The sequence below is a fragment of the Semicossyphus pulcher genome, unplaced genomic scaffold (assembly GCF_022749685.1).
Source record: "Semicossyphus pulcher isolate SPU_LCO1_2020_fin unplaced genomic scaffold, fSemPul1.0.p SCAF_41, whole genome shotgun sequence".
Taxonomy (NCBI): domain Eukaryota; kingdom Metazoa; phylum Chordata; class Actinopteri; order Labriformes; family Labridae; genus Semicossyphus; species Semicossyphus pulcher.
Window position 1 is genome coordinate 32,455 of NW_027211717.1, and position 15,046 is coordinate 47,500.

Consider the following 15,046-nt stretch of genomic DNA (forward strand, 5'->3'; position numbering starts at 1 on the left):
CTGCGTGTGTGTGCGTGCGTGCGTGCGTGTGTGTGTGGGTGTGTGTGCGTGCGTGTGTGCGTGGGTGTGTGCATGTGTGTGCGTGCGTGTGTGTGCGTGCGTGAGTGTGTGCGCGCGTGCCTATGTTAAACACAAGCCGTGACCTGGACGGCAGGACGACTGACGGCCGGGTTCAGTGACTCAGAGGTTGTCGGAGCGCTGAGCGGCAGCTGCACCATATTGGGTCTGAAAGGCAGACGGTGTTTGAGACGGTTTGAACTCTGAGAGCGTCATTAAGTCCTTGCTGTGTCTCTGTGTTCTGCGCTTGCTCTGCTCTCTGTCTCTGAGTGTTTGACAGCAGATCTGCTGGCAGAAGAAGGTGAGCCAGCGATGAGTCGTTTCAAGGAGAGGAACATTAAGAGACGATTTGGACTTTAAAGAATCCTTCTTACAGTCTCTCCTCCTCTCTGAGGTTCGTGCATACTATGGTCCATGTCATGTGACTATTTTAAGGACTGATCTGACAGCTTTTCCTTCCCGCCCTGACTCAGCAGGCCAGCTGTCGGACATCTGCCATTTGGGCTGTTTTTAATGGTCCTAGTTTTCGTGGTGTTTCCGGCACCGTTGGCACCGTTGGCACCGTTGGCACTAGTCGGCTCTTGTCTGCATCTTTTCAGACCATTGCAGACGATGAAAATCACTCTGATTGGCTGTTCAGTTAAGCCAATTGTCATTTCACAACGGGCCGACAGAAACAAGAACATCTGCGACGGTTCATCAGACTTATTGTCTGAATGAACACACTGTCAAAGCTCGTATATCTACACTTTCAGGTCCTCCATTTCCCTTCTTGCATGATGAATACAGACTACCGCCACCTGCTGGTAGGGAGAGTGATTTCCTCTCGCACAGGAGCAGAGGGACGTGCTGGGTGGCTGTCGGCTGCGTCTCTGCGATGTGTTGGAGTGCAGACACAGTCGGCCTTCATCACTGCTGGCGCTTTGGTGTGTTGGCTTTGTCTGGAGCTTCTCTTGTTTACATTTTGGAGATGAGAACAGTCTGTGAGGGAGGAGGACTGTACTGTGTTTTGTCCTGTGTTTAAACTGCAGCCCTTAAGTCAAGTACGCGTCCTCTAACATCCTCTGCGTCCTTGACACAGAGTTCAAACAGCAGCTCGTCAGTTCAAACAGGGACAGATCTGCAGATCACCACGATGTCTCTTTCTCTGCTGAGCCCTGGACAGAGGACAGTTTCCTCCTCTTGTTTTACCCATGATGCTTTGCAGAGCTGTTCACAGCTACATTTTCTGAGGAAGCCACAGAGGGAAGCAGACGATGAAGCTTAGTTTTCCTCTTCCTTGTAGTCTCTGTACTTGATCAGCAGCAGAGCAGCACGGCTGGGACAGATGTGTGAATGCATACACCATTTCCTGTGCAGGTGATCTTATTTATAAACACAGGACACGCCTGCTGAACACCCACACACAGAATCACTTATTTAAGGAGGGTGCAGAGGTTTCATTTCCCTGAAAAGCAGCCTGTTGTTTCACTGTGGACAGCAGCTTGGTCCGAGGCCTGGCGCTTCATAATACGACTCTGTAGGCTCCTCTCTCTGTCACTCCTGGGGGTTATTATTTATTATGTTGCTGAGGTCAGTGAACGTGGTGCGAGACAAACACAGGACCACGATGAAGTTAACCAGGGTTCAATTCTGGTGTGAAACCATCAGTCAGTGCTGCCTTCTTGTAAGCTGTGACTGTAAGTTAGTTGTGTGATCTACGTTAACTAGTGGACGTACATTTGCACATATTCATAGCTAAATGACTGGGTCACAATTAACTGAAGTGTGTGTGTGTGTGTGTGTGTGTGTGTGTGTGTGTGTGTGTGTGTGTGTGTGTGTATGTGTATGTGTGTGTGTATGTGTGTGTGTATGTGTGTGTGTGTGTGTGTGTGTGTGTGTGTGTGTGTTTGTGTCAGTGGGAGCCGGGGGCTGCAGATGTCTCTTTCTCAGCCTGAGTTTCACACCCGGCCCGCTCTCAGAGGGGGGGGCAGCAACAATGGCTGCTGTTGTGGGTCCTCGTGCCGTTCACAAACAGCACAGCTCTCCATCACTCTCCTCGTGGCAGAAATCCCGTCGACAGCGAGCGGACGGAGCCTCCTGGCTCAGATAACTGCCGTCTCGTTCTCGCTCTGTCGGCTGCGTCTCTCTGACAAACCGCTTCCTGTCTCCTGGGTGAGTGTGTGTGTTTTCTGTCTGATGTGTTTGCGCGCAGAGCGTTTTGTCAAAAGGTGCCTCCAGCTAATATGAAGTCTTCCCCCGGTGGTTGTTTCTGGCGTTTGACGAGTATAATGAGGCGCGTTTGTATTTCTGTTTCCCTCCTGTGTTTCTTTCCGGAGCTCCTCAGGCTGCAGCGCCGATAGAAGGAGAGAAATAAGTTCCCCTGAAGGAGAAGATGTCTGAGTTTACTCGCCGCTAATCGGAAATGAAGATATCACACAGTATTTCGTCTTGGTAACAGAATGTGCTTGTTGTAGCTGTCGGCTACGACATCAGGATGCAGACGGGCTGGGGTTTTTGCTTCCTGCTTTTCTTTCTTGTTTGTTGTTGGCCTGCAGATTCTCTGTACATGTGTGAGTTTCAAAATAAAAGCCCTCAGAGGTCAGCTCCACTTTGTTACAGTCAACATAAACTAAAAAGATGTTGGCAGCTCCGCCTCTAAAGGACCAGCAGCAAATATGTATATATGTCTGTGTGCTGTGTGTCTGCAGCAGCATGTGGGACGTTGTGATTCAGCCCTCAGGGTGTGTGTGTGTGTGTGTGTGTGTGTGTGTGTGTGTGTGTGTGTGTGTGTGTGTGCGTGTGTGCGTGTGTGCGTGCGTGCGTGCGTGCGTGCGTGCGTGCGTGCGTGCGTGCGTGCGTGTGTGTTTCTGTTCATAGAGTGAGATGCATGTGCACACTTGAGGTGTGTGTCTGCTGTGTGTTTGTGTCTCATCCTTCCCAGGACCCCACGTTGTTTTATCCTGGTGGTTTCCGATGCATCTCCCTCCTGCTCACAGAAACACACACTTCCTGCACACATGCATCCTTTCCCGTCCCTTCCTCCGTCTGCAGCTCTCTTCAGTTTGCAGGTCAGACGAGAATCTTCTGTGGATGTTAGAGAAACAGATCAGTTTACAGACACAGACCTCTTGTGTTTTACTGCTCCGTCGCTGCATTCAGTGATGCTTTTAAGGAGTTTTTCCACAGTAACAAACTGTAATGGAAGCCACACTGGATGTCCTCTCAGAGCTTTACTAAAAATAACATCAAAGATCTCAGATTTTATTTGAAACCTTTTTTCATGTCAAAACAATCTCCAGGCACCGTGAAGCCCACATCAGACAGCAGACAAACATGGACAGCACGTCTTTAAGGATCGAAAGATAAAGAGCAAAAATAAGATTTAAATACGGCCACATTACTCAAACCACTGACTGCATGTAAAGATGGCCGACGCGTCTCCTCCTCCTCTCGTACAAAGTGAAGCTAAACCCCCCGGAGGGGGCGCTGCCATCATCTGTGTCCAGAGAGTGTGCTGCAGAGATCGGCTGGTGGAGCCACAGTATCGACATCCCGCCCCTTCCTCTACCCGACACGCACCTTTACCATGTGTCCTTGGCGTGTTGGAGCCCTCAGGTGTCCTTGGCGTGTTGGAGCCCTCAGGTGTCCTTGGCCTGTTGGAGCCCTCAGGTGTCCTCGGCGTGTTGGAGCCCTCAGGTGTCCTTGGCGTGTTGGAGCCCTCAGGTGTCCTCGGCGTGTTGGAGCCCTCAGGTGTCCTTGACGTGTTGGAGCCCTCAGGTGGGCTCAGTCTGCAGCAGAATAGCTTCTTGTGTCGGTCTGAAGCAGATATTCACGCTGATGGAAAGTTCAATGACTGTAGTGTTAGTGTTAGTTACGTCTCCTCTCGCCGTTCCTCCTCTACTCTGCTACTCGGGAACAGAACGCTGCAGGAGCCCCATTTGTCCACAGAGCTGTCAATCATGAGGCCATGCCCCCTTTTTTATAGCATCAAATAACTCATTAAAAATAAACTTGTCAAAAAAATGAACACTTGGACATAAATCAGAACTAACTATACTGACAGAAACCATGTTTGAGAAAAATGTATTTTGTTTTGTTTTGTTGTGGATAAAAGTTTACGAGGAACTTTGAGTCAATATTTCAGTATTAAATAAAAATGATAAAGTGAGAGGTTAATGATGTTTTTCTGCTGTGCATCATCTTCCCTGTGATGGTGTCAGCTGCTGCTGCTGCTGCTGCTGCTGCTGTTGTTGTTGTGAGGCTGAGGAACAGAAGCGTGTTTGCTCTGAGGGTTTCATTGAACTGTCTGGTACAGGCTCTCTCTGTGTGTCTGTGTGTCTGTGTGTCTGTGTTCGTGTGCGTGTGCGTGTGCGTGTGCGTGCGTGTGCGTGTGCGTGTGCGTGTGCGTGTGCGTGTGTGTGTGTGTGTGCGTGTGTGTGTGTGTGTGTCTGAACACATCACACAGACTGTGCAGCAGGTCCGATGAAGACTCCAGCAGGCCAGTTCCTCCTCAGACACCAGACAGGTTTAAATAAAGTGGATGAACCCGCCGCGCGCTGCGGTTTGATCTCACAGCTGCTGTCTTTGTGTTTCAGGGACAGTTTTTCTACAAGTCCCTTAAACACACCCACGCTCGTCTCTGACTCGGCCGCACAGACGCGGCTCAGTTTGTTAGTCAGCTGGATTTTCAAAATAAAGAGCCTGTGTGTCGTCCTCCTGTCAGACTGACGAGAAAAACAGTTTGTTTTTGTTAAGAAACAGAAAATGTGATGTTGATGCTCTTAGACTAAAGACATGACGAGATCTGAGGATGGAGGGAATACATGAGACAAATGTTCAGTTTAATGTCAAAGAGGAGGAAAGATATCTGTTACTGTACATCTACATATTTTTGGGTCTTAATGACTCACAGGAACACAAAGTGTGTGAGTGTCTCCAGTAAATGTGTTCATCCTGCAGCAGTGAAACAGGCTGTAATGGCTGCAACATAATCCTTGATGGGTCAAAGGTCGTCCACTAAAAGTTCTTGTTGTTTCCACTGACAGGCTCAGATTGTTCTTCTAAGTGTGTGACAACATGACAGAAAGGATCCCTACAGAGATAGACCTTTTTGTTACAGAGGAAGATGATTGTTTTAACCACACACAGACGTTACATCGCTCTCTGCACACACACCAGACTCCATTCAGAAAAACACTGATTTAAGCTCACAGGACACAGGAGCTGCTGCTCTGCTGCTGCATTGATAAGTTAGTTTCTTGTGTTATGTGTGTTAAACACATGTTGTGTTGAATCTGTACGAGCCATATGAAACTACAAACAGAGGCTGAAGGAGGCAGCAGTAGAGCAGAGACGCCTGTGTCCTGTGAGGTAAAATTCGCGTTTTTATCAATGGAGTCTGGTGTGTTTGCAGAGAGCAATGGAACGTCTGTTTTAGGTAAAAAAAAAAAAAAAAAAAGATAAGACTTCGTTAATCTAGAAGGAAACTAGATAGCTCCAAAAATACAGAACAAATTAGTGCAACTAAACAACTCAAATATCAGTGAGAATATAAAATATAAAGTTTATGTGTTAAAGCAAAAGAGGAAGCCCGAAAAACAATGTTACAATAGTTATTTACAGAAGCAGGCAGGAAGTGATGTCGTATTGACAATTATAATGAAGTCAGCAACTTCTATTGCACAACTTTATGAATTTAAAGACTTTGATTGAACCGTCTTCCTCTGTCACGAAACGGTCCACAACAACGCGACAGCAATCTGACAACAATCTGACAACAACCTGACAGCAACCAGACAACAATCTGACAACAACCTGACAGCAACCAGACAACAATCTGACAACAACCTGACAACAATCTGACAACAACCTGACAGCAACCAGACAACAATCTGACAACAACCTGACAGCAACCAGACAACAATCTGACTACAACCTGACAACAATCTGACAACAACCTGACAGCAACCAGACAACAATCTGACAACAACCAGACAACAATCTGACAACAACCTGACAACAATCTGACAGCAACCAGACAACAATCTGACAACAACCTGACAACAATCTGACAACAACCTGACAGCAACCAGACAACAATCTGACAACAACCAGACAACAACCTGACAGCAACCAGACAACAATCTGACAACAACCAGACAACAACCTGACAGCAACCTGACAACAATCTGACAACAACCTGACAGCAACCAGACAACAATCTGACAACAACCTGACAGCAACCAGACAACAATCTGACAACAACCTGACAGCAACCTGACAGCAACCAGACAACAATCTGACAACAACCTGACAACAATCTGACAATAACCCGACAATAACCCGACAACAACCCGACAACAACCTGACGGCAACCTGACAACAACCTGACAACAATCTGACAACAACCTGACAGCAACCAGACAACAATCTGACAACAACCTGACAACAATCTGACAACAACCTGACGGCAACCTGACAACAACCTGACAACAACCTGACAACAACCAGACAACAATCTGACAGCAACCAGACAGCAACCTGACAACAACCTGACAGCAACCTGACAACAATCTGACAACAACCTGACAGCAACCAGACAACAATCTGACAACAACCTGACAGCAACCTGACAGCAATCTGACAACAATCTGACAACAACCTGACAACAATCTGACAATAACCCGACAACAACCCGACAACAACCTGACGGCAACCTGACAACAATCTGACAACAACCTGACGGCAACCAGACAACAATCTGACAACAACCTGACAGCAACCTGACAGCAACCAGACAACAATCTGACAACAACCTGACAACAACCTGACAATAACCCGACAATAACCCGACAACAACCCGACAACAACCTGACGGCAACCTGACAACAACCTGACAACAATCTGACAACAACCTGACAGCAACCAGACAACAATCTGACAACAACCTGACAACAATCTGACAACAACCTGACGGCAACCTGACAACAACCTGACAACAACCTGACAACAACCAGACAACAATCTGACAGCAACCAGACAGCAACCTGACAACAACCTGACAGCAACCTGACAACAATCTGACAACAACCTGACAGCAACCAGACAACAATCTGACAACAACCTGACAGCAACCTGACAACAATCTGACAATAACCCGACAACAACCCGACAACAACCTGACGGCAACCTGACAACAATCTGACAACAACCTGACAACAACCTGACAACAACCTGACAGCAACCAGACAACAATCTGACAACAACCTGACAACAATCTGACAACAACCTGACAGCAACCAGACAACAATCTGACAACAACCTGACAGCAACCAGACAACAACCTGACAACAACCTGACAACAATCTGACAACAACCTGACAGCAACCAGACAACAATCTGACAACAACCAGACAACAATCTGACAACAACCTGACAACAATCTGACAGCAACCTGACAGCAACCAGACAACAATCTGACAACAACCTGACAACAATCTGACAGCAACCAGACAACAATCTGACAACAACCAGACAACAACCTGACAGCAACCAGACAACAATCTGACAACAACCAGACAACAACCTGACAACAACCTGACAGCAACCTGACAACAATCTGACAACAACCTGACAGCAACCAGACAACAATCTGACAACAACCTGACAGCAACCAGACAACAATCTGACAACAACCTGACAGCAACCTGACAGCAACCAGACAACAATCTGACAACAACCTGACAACAATCTGACAATAACCCGACAATAACCCGACAACAACCTGACAACAACCTGACGGCAACCTGACAACAACCTGACAACAATCTGACAACAACCTGACAGCAACCAGACAACAATCTGACAACAACCTGACAACAATCTGACAACAACCTGACGGCAACCTGACAACAACCTGACAACAACCTGACAACAACCAGACAACAATCTGACAGCAACCAGACAGCAACCTGACAACAACCTGACAGCAACCTGACAACAATCTGACAACAACCTGACAGCAACCAGACAACAACCTGACAGGAACCTGACAGGAACCTGACAGCAATCTGACAACAATCTGACAACAACCTGACAACAATCTGACAATAACCCGACAACAATCTGACAACAATCTGACAACAATCTGACAACAACCTGACAACAATCTGACAATAACCCGACAACAACCTGACAACAACCTGACAGCAACCTGACAACAACCTGACAACAATCTGACAACAACCTGACGGCAACCTGACAACAACCTGACAACAATCTGACAACAATCTGACAACAACCTGACGGCAACCTGACAACAACCTGTGCGCTCTTGTCCCAGCGTTGGCGAGCTGTTGACGAGCTCCGGCTGATTCTCTCGTGTTGCTCTGAAACATCAAATCATTGCTGTGTTGTTGTGTTTCCTCTCAGCTCTACGATAAGATCAACACCAAGTCGTCCCCACAGATCAGAAACCCCCCCAGTGATGCCGTGCAGAGAGCCAAAGAGGTGAGACACACTCTGCACACGCACACACACACACACACACACACACACAGAGTAACACACGTGTGTTCTTCTTCATGTGTTCGGATGAATGTGTCCGCCTCGCTCGCTGCTGCTTCTCTTCTCCTTAAACTCACACTTCTGTCAGGCTGCATTTTTACCTCTGAAGCTTTAACTCACCTGCTCTCTGTGTGGGGGGGGTGGGCACAACCACAGGCTCTCCAGGTGTGTTCAGGGGAGCATCGCAATGTGGGAAATACTAAGACTCTACTAAAGTTAATCTTGAAGCCTGCCTCTTCCTGTAAGAATCCAGATCCTCCTGTAAAGTGGGTCATTGAAGTCTTTGGTGTGGATTCAAACTGACCTGAGTCCTGTTTCCTACCTGCAGCGTCACAGAGCACATCTGTCACGTCTTGCTTCATGTGATCCCGAGCCGTCACCTGAAAACTCGTTTAAAGAAATGGCTCTCGTGCTCCCTCGAGTTGTAAAACACATTTTAGATAGTTTAGTGTTAAAGTGGATGTGCGTCTCTGAAACACGGACTAGCCTGGAGAGCGTGCAGAAAGTCCAACAGGAGTGAAGCAGATGTAAAATAATGAACTAGGAGTGAAGAGGTGCAGCATCGTCTCAGCTCTCAGCTGGAAACGATGGAGCACTGTTACTGTTTTACGCCCACATGTAAGGTTGAGTCCTCAAAAAGACTCAAATCCACGGGTTGACAGACGTGTTGGTGCAGCGTCAGCAGTCTGCCAGCATTGTAGCAGACCGTCGTGAGGAAGAAGGAGCTGACCCGCCTCAGGTCACCAGTCGATCTACGGTCCAACCCTCCTGTGGTCATGTGCTTTGGGGAGTGACACAAGGAATGAGGTCGCACATACAGGCGGCCCTCTGCAGAGCGTCTGGGCTCAGAGAGAGGGTGAGGAGCTCAGACAGCAGGAGGGAGCTCGAAAGGAGCCAGTGGGACGGGCTAAACCCTCACTGCTGTTTGTCTTAACTGAAATGATGTTGACTGAAAACAAACAGAGAGATTGAGTCATCGATTATTGATGTTCACTTATTGAGTCTGTGTGAGCTTCCTCTCACACTTCAGTCACCTCTGACGTTTGTTTGCTGATGATACAGCTCTCTCTCTGACGCTGCTCTGCTCACACACAGAGCGGGTTGATCAACATCTCTGACCTTCATCGTTAGGCACACACACACACACACACACACACACACACACACTGTTAGTTTATATGTTTACGGTGCACTGGAGCAGGATGCAGACTGGAGCTGGTGAGCGTGAAAGCAGAGGGAGTGTGTGCTCTGTGTGTGTGTGTGTGTGCGTGCGTGCGTGCGTGCTTGTGCTTTGCTGAGGGACTAATTAACTGGCCTGAACAGAGAGGGAGTGTGTGTGTGTGTGTGTGTGTGTGTGTGTGTGTGTGTGTGTGTGTGTGTGTGTGTGTGTGTGTGTGTGTGTGTGTGTGTGTGTGTTGCGTGTGCGTGTGTGCGTGTGCGTGTGTGTTCAGACAGAGAGAGCCTTTAACTGTTTAATGTGGTTTTGGTTGGTGTCACAGAGACGTCGTTAATTATCAGACTCAGGCTGCATCATGTTTTCCATCTTTAAGCGCCGTGACGGATCGAGAGCTGTGGATATGAAACAGTCTGTGGGTGTGAGGGAGGATTTGACTCTCATATTTACAGACTTTAATTCCTTCAGTGTGTTTACAACCGGACACGCGCCTTGTTGTGGTTTTTATAACAGTAGAAAGTTTGTCCTGAACAGCCTCGGAGTGACGTGAATTCAGTCCTGTAACATGTAAAATAAATCTAAATATTTTAGACGACATGTAGAAACGTTTTTCTGTCAGAGCTCAGGTTTGTCCTCTCTGCAGACGACAATAAGAGACTTTGAAGAACAGCATTTTATTGTTTATTTGGACACCATCAGTTTGAACCTTTCCAACAAGTATACTGCAGAATTATCTGCTTTAATTTATTTTTAAATTCATTTTTTAGATTTAATTTAAAGTCTTTATTTCCTTTAAAGTTTCAGGAACACGTGTGTGTGTGTGTGTGTGTGTGTGTGGGTGAATGTGATGTGACATGTGACATGTAGTGTAAAAGCAGCTTTGAGTGGTCGCAAAGACGAGACAAGCACTCTATAAGTACGGTCCATTTACCATCTATTGATAAAGTCTGTTAATCAATATGACTTACAAAGATGAGAAATAAATGTACTTCTTCATTTATCCATTTTTAACACAGTTTACTTTTTCAAACGGTTTGCTGAGGTCATGAGTCCAGAGAGAAGTCGGCTCATTCTCAGAGGAGTCGCCCCCTGCTGGACATTAGAGACGATGCAGTTTAAGGCACTTACTGAGAGAGGGAAAACTGAACTTAGGTTAAACTTTAAGGAAAAGTAATCTTGAGATGCTGCAGGAAAACTTCCGATGAACTCATCATCTTATCTCGGTTGTGCCTTTAGAGTCCTCCTCCTCCTCCTCCTCCTCCTCCTCCTCCTCCTCCTCCTCCTCTACGTCTCTCTGATTCACGCTTTGAACCAATCAGAGAGCTTCTTTCTGGTCTAACTAATCAATAACAAGATGATTCAAACTTCCACAAAGCTTTGCTCTGACTGCCTGAAACTCTTTAACCTCTGAACCACCTGAACACTTTCTTTAAATGGAGAGGACTGACCTGCTGCGGCTGCAGATACTAACCTCACTATCTGAGCTCGTTTACAGGCCGTTCAGATTATTGATTAAATAAAGGGGCGGAGTCTCAGGCTGCATCCACACTGACATGTTTTTCACGTTTTAATTAGCATTTTAGCATTGTGTCAGAAAATCTACACCTGAAAACACATAAAACAAGATCATTCACAGATACTCGCCAAGTACGGGCAGGTGTAAACAGGAAGTACAGTCTTACTTCCTGTTTACACCTTCCTGTTAGTTGCAAAGTTACAAAGAAGAACAGTTAGGATAAAAGAAGGACCAGAGATGTTTTGTTGGATTGACGACGATACGTTAAATAAAATGCTGATTTAGGTTCATGTAGTTTGAGGAGGTCACATGACAGGGACAGGACCAGTGGAGATAAGAGCTGCAACATTCAGTCATCAATCGATTATTAACTATTTAAAAGATAACCAACAATCAGGTTAACAGATGAAACATTTTTATCATGAGAGCGATCACCAAATTAAGTTGTGAGTGAGTTTTTAAACTATTATATTTTTTAGGGTATTTTAGGGTTTAAAAACATCTGACTGGTACGGACAGGCCGCTTTAATGCTGCAAATGTTGCGTGTTTAAAAATGAAGAGGTCCCCGTGTGGATGTAGCCTGACTCGCGCCTCCCTCTGACCTTTGACCAGTCGTCACCTTGTGTAACCTTGTTCCTGTGTCTTCCTCCACTAAAGAGTTCCTCCAGAGACGAAGCGAGTGGAGCTTTGAAACATCTGGAATATGTAAGAGCCCGACACACCACGGCCACCATCACAGCACTAACAGAGAGGCAGGCAGAGACGGAGGAGGAGGGGATACAGATTATATACATGTGTGACAACTTCCTGTTCTGTGAGACGACTTCCTGTTCCTGCTGATGTGACAGGAAGAAGAGTTTGTTTATTTAGCTGTAGAAAGTCCTCAGAGTCCACATCACACTAACAACACAACACAGCATCTCATGAACCTGGCGAGGGTTAGACACATCCACCTTCAAGTGCTGCACTGTCCCTGCGCAGCGCCCCCTGCTGGTTGAACACAGCCAGGATTTTGTTTGATAGTCTCAGAGGGTTCTGATGTGCAGATGAGTTCAACACGTTAATGTGATTCTTACAGTTCAGAGATAAAGCTCACACACTCGTGAGCTACACACATCTATAACTCTGCGTCATAACACACTGTTCACACACACACACACACACACACACACAACACACACACACACACACACACCCTCACACACAACCTTTAGAGGCCTCACCTCTACAATGCCACATTCACCATTCAGGCGATACATAACTGGAGCTGACATCAAACCCAGGCAGGGCCGGAGGGGGGCCGGAGGGGGGCCGGAGGGGGGCGGAGGGGGGGCGGAGGAGCCAGCTTCCTCGGCTGTCTCACATTGGCTGTGGAGCTGCAGGAGGCGGGTTCGGGGGGGGGTTACGGGTCACTCTGCCATGCCGGCTCAATCCAAAGGTGCAGCAGGTACACGGAGAAGACATTTGGGAGTGAAGGAACAGTGCAGCTTTAAATGAAACTGATGCAGGTGTGTTTTCTCTCTGCACACCTTCAGGTTCTGGAAGAAATCTCCTGCTACCCCGAGAACCACGAAGCGAAAGAACTCAGACGGATACTGACCCAGCCGCACTTCATGGTGAGTCCAAACACACGTCTGCAGGTCCTCTTGTCCGTCAGGACGCTCCTCCAGGTGCAGGAGGCTCCTCCAGGTGCAGGACGCTCCTCCAGGTGCAGGAGGCCTCTACAAACAGGACAAATACTCCATTACTGTGCTTAAGAGGTGTTGTCAGGTGTCTGTACTTTACTCTAATATTTCCTGTTACTGCCTTCATGTCCACAAAAATATCCGTTCTTTTACTCCTTACGTTAATCCTTAACAGGATTCTTACTTCAGCTTGTATGCATTTGTGTAGACTTGTTTTTACTGTGTAGTTTTGTGCTCCGACATCCTGACTGAAAGGTGTTTATACCTGCCACGTCTGCTGACGGAGCTGAGTCCTGTTTCTCTCTGTGCGCAGACTTTCTCTCAGGGTGAGCTTAGGAACACTTACAGAGACACGTGCATGAGTCAGAGGCTTTATGTTCTCTATCGTAGCTCAGGTGAGAGCTTCATGGCAAACCTCCGACCAAACATCAGCAGGCATTCAGCTGCAGTGTGTGTGTGATGAAAGGGTTAATCAAGAGAAAGTCACTCTCAGGCTGTCAGCGGCCTCCGCTGTTAATCCCATCACAGTAATGCTCCTCTGATCAGAGGGCTGCTCCAGACAGACAGACAGAGCACAGAGGAGGGGGGTCGGGGTCGGGGGGGTCGGGGGGGGTTTCAAGTTTATCAACATGAAATGAGGAAACATCAGTGATGATGGCGGCAGAGGGGAGGAGGTGCTGATGGAGGTCAGCAAGGCGTGTCTGATGAGATGTGCTGCGTCGGGTCGGGTGGGGGGGGGGTGGTTACATTCCAACGAGTTGGAGCGACACGAGGAAAGCTGAGGCGATGAATGTACTGATGAAGGTTTAAATAAACACGTCTGAGGGGCGCTGGTTTGGCTCAGTCGGTGGAGCGGCGCCCCCCCGTGTGCACGGGCTGCAGTCCTCGACGCACTGATCGCAGGTTCGACTCCCGGTCCGCCGATCGTTTGATGTCAGCGCCCCCCCTCTGCTCCACACGTTTGATAGAGCGGCACGGTCACCTCTCAGATCTCACTGGTTCTACAATGTGATAAATAACAGGTTAGGGTTAGGGACAGGTCAGAGGTCAGAGGTCAGACATCTCATTTTCTTTACTGTTGGAAGTTTTGGAGACTTTTTACTCACAATCTCTTCTCCGTCCTGCATCCTCACACTCACTCGAGCACTCCCACGGTGCATTGGAGGATTAGTTAACCTTTCACCCCGTCCTCATTAGGACTCAGACGCACACACAACCTGACTTCCTGTGTGTCTCTGAACATCAGCCTCATTCTGAGCGTGATGCAGATTGACGTGGAAGTTAGAGACGCTGCCATCGCCTTCACGTCTGCCTCTGTGATGTGCTCTCTACTACGTCTGGAGTGTGTGTGTGTGTGTGTTTGTGTGTGTGTGTGTGAGATGCTGAGGGAAGTCACTGACAGGTTTCCTCCTTTGTGTGGGTTTGATTGCTGTCTTATGAGGTTCAGACTGGTTTGTTAAAGTGCCACTCAGGGACGTCTGTAGCTGTCAGAGGGCTGAAGTGTGTGTGTGCGTGTGTGTGTGCATGTGTGTGTGTGTGCATTTGTGTGTGAGGCAGCAGCAGCTCTGCAGATACACAAACACATCCAAAAGCACCTGCGAGGGGGAATACCTGAAAGTACAGCGAGTCGAGAGTCAGATAGAGTTGTGATCTGGTTTGACAGCAGAGTGATTTCTTCAAACAGGCTGTAATGTCTGCAACATAATCCTCGATGGATCAAAGGTCGTCGTTTGTTACAGAGGAAGAAGATTGTTTTAACCACAAACAGACGTTACATCGCTCTCTGCAAACACACCAGACTCCATTCAGAAAAACAGTGATTTTAGCTCACCGGACACAGGAGCTGCTGCTCGACTCCTGTTTTGATCAGTTCGTCTGTTTGTGTTGTTGAGTGACTTTGCTGTTTTAAAGTGTTAGTTCAGATCCAACACAATATTTAGATTACATAAAGCAGACTAACTGATCTTGGCAGCAGTAGAGCAGCAGCTCCTGTGTTCGGTGACTAAAATGACTGTTTTCTGAATGGAGTCTGGTGTTTTTGAAGAGAGCGATGTAACAGCTGTTTC

General features: G+C 47.4%; 1 protein-coding gene across 3 annotated transcripts in view; it reads left to right on the top strand.

Moving 5' to 3' along the window:
- Positions 1-15,046, top strand: part of LOC138608253 (peripheral plasma membrane protein CASK) — a 60,069-nt gene that overhangs the window by 25,595 nt on the left and 19,428 nt on the right. For 2 of the 3 annotated variants that reach the window (XM_069680793.1, XM_069680794.1), the window contains 2 exons: positions 8,470-8,547; positions 12,831-12,911. In XM_069680793.1, coding sequence (XP_069536894.1) covers positions 8,470-8,547; positions 12,831-12,911 — 159 coding nt within the window. Of the gene's footprint in view, positions 1-8,469; positions 8,548-11,952; positions 12,001-12,830; positions 12,912-15,046 lie in introns of all 3 variants that reach the window. The other variant, XM_069680792.1, reaches the window with a different exon arrangement.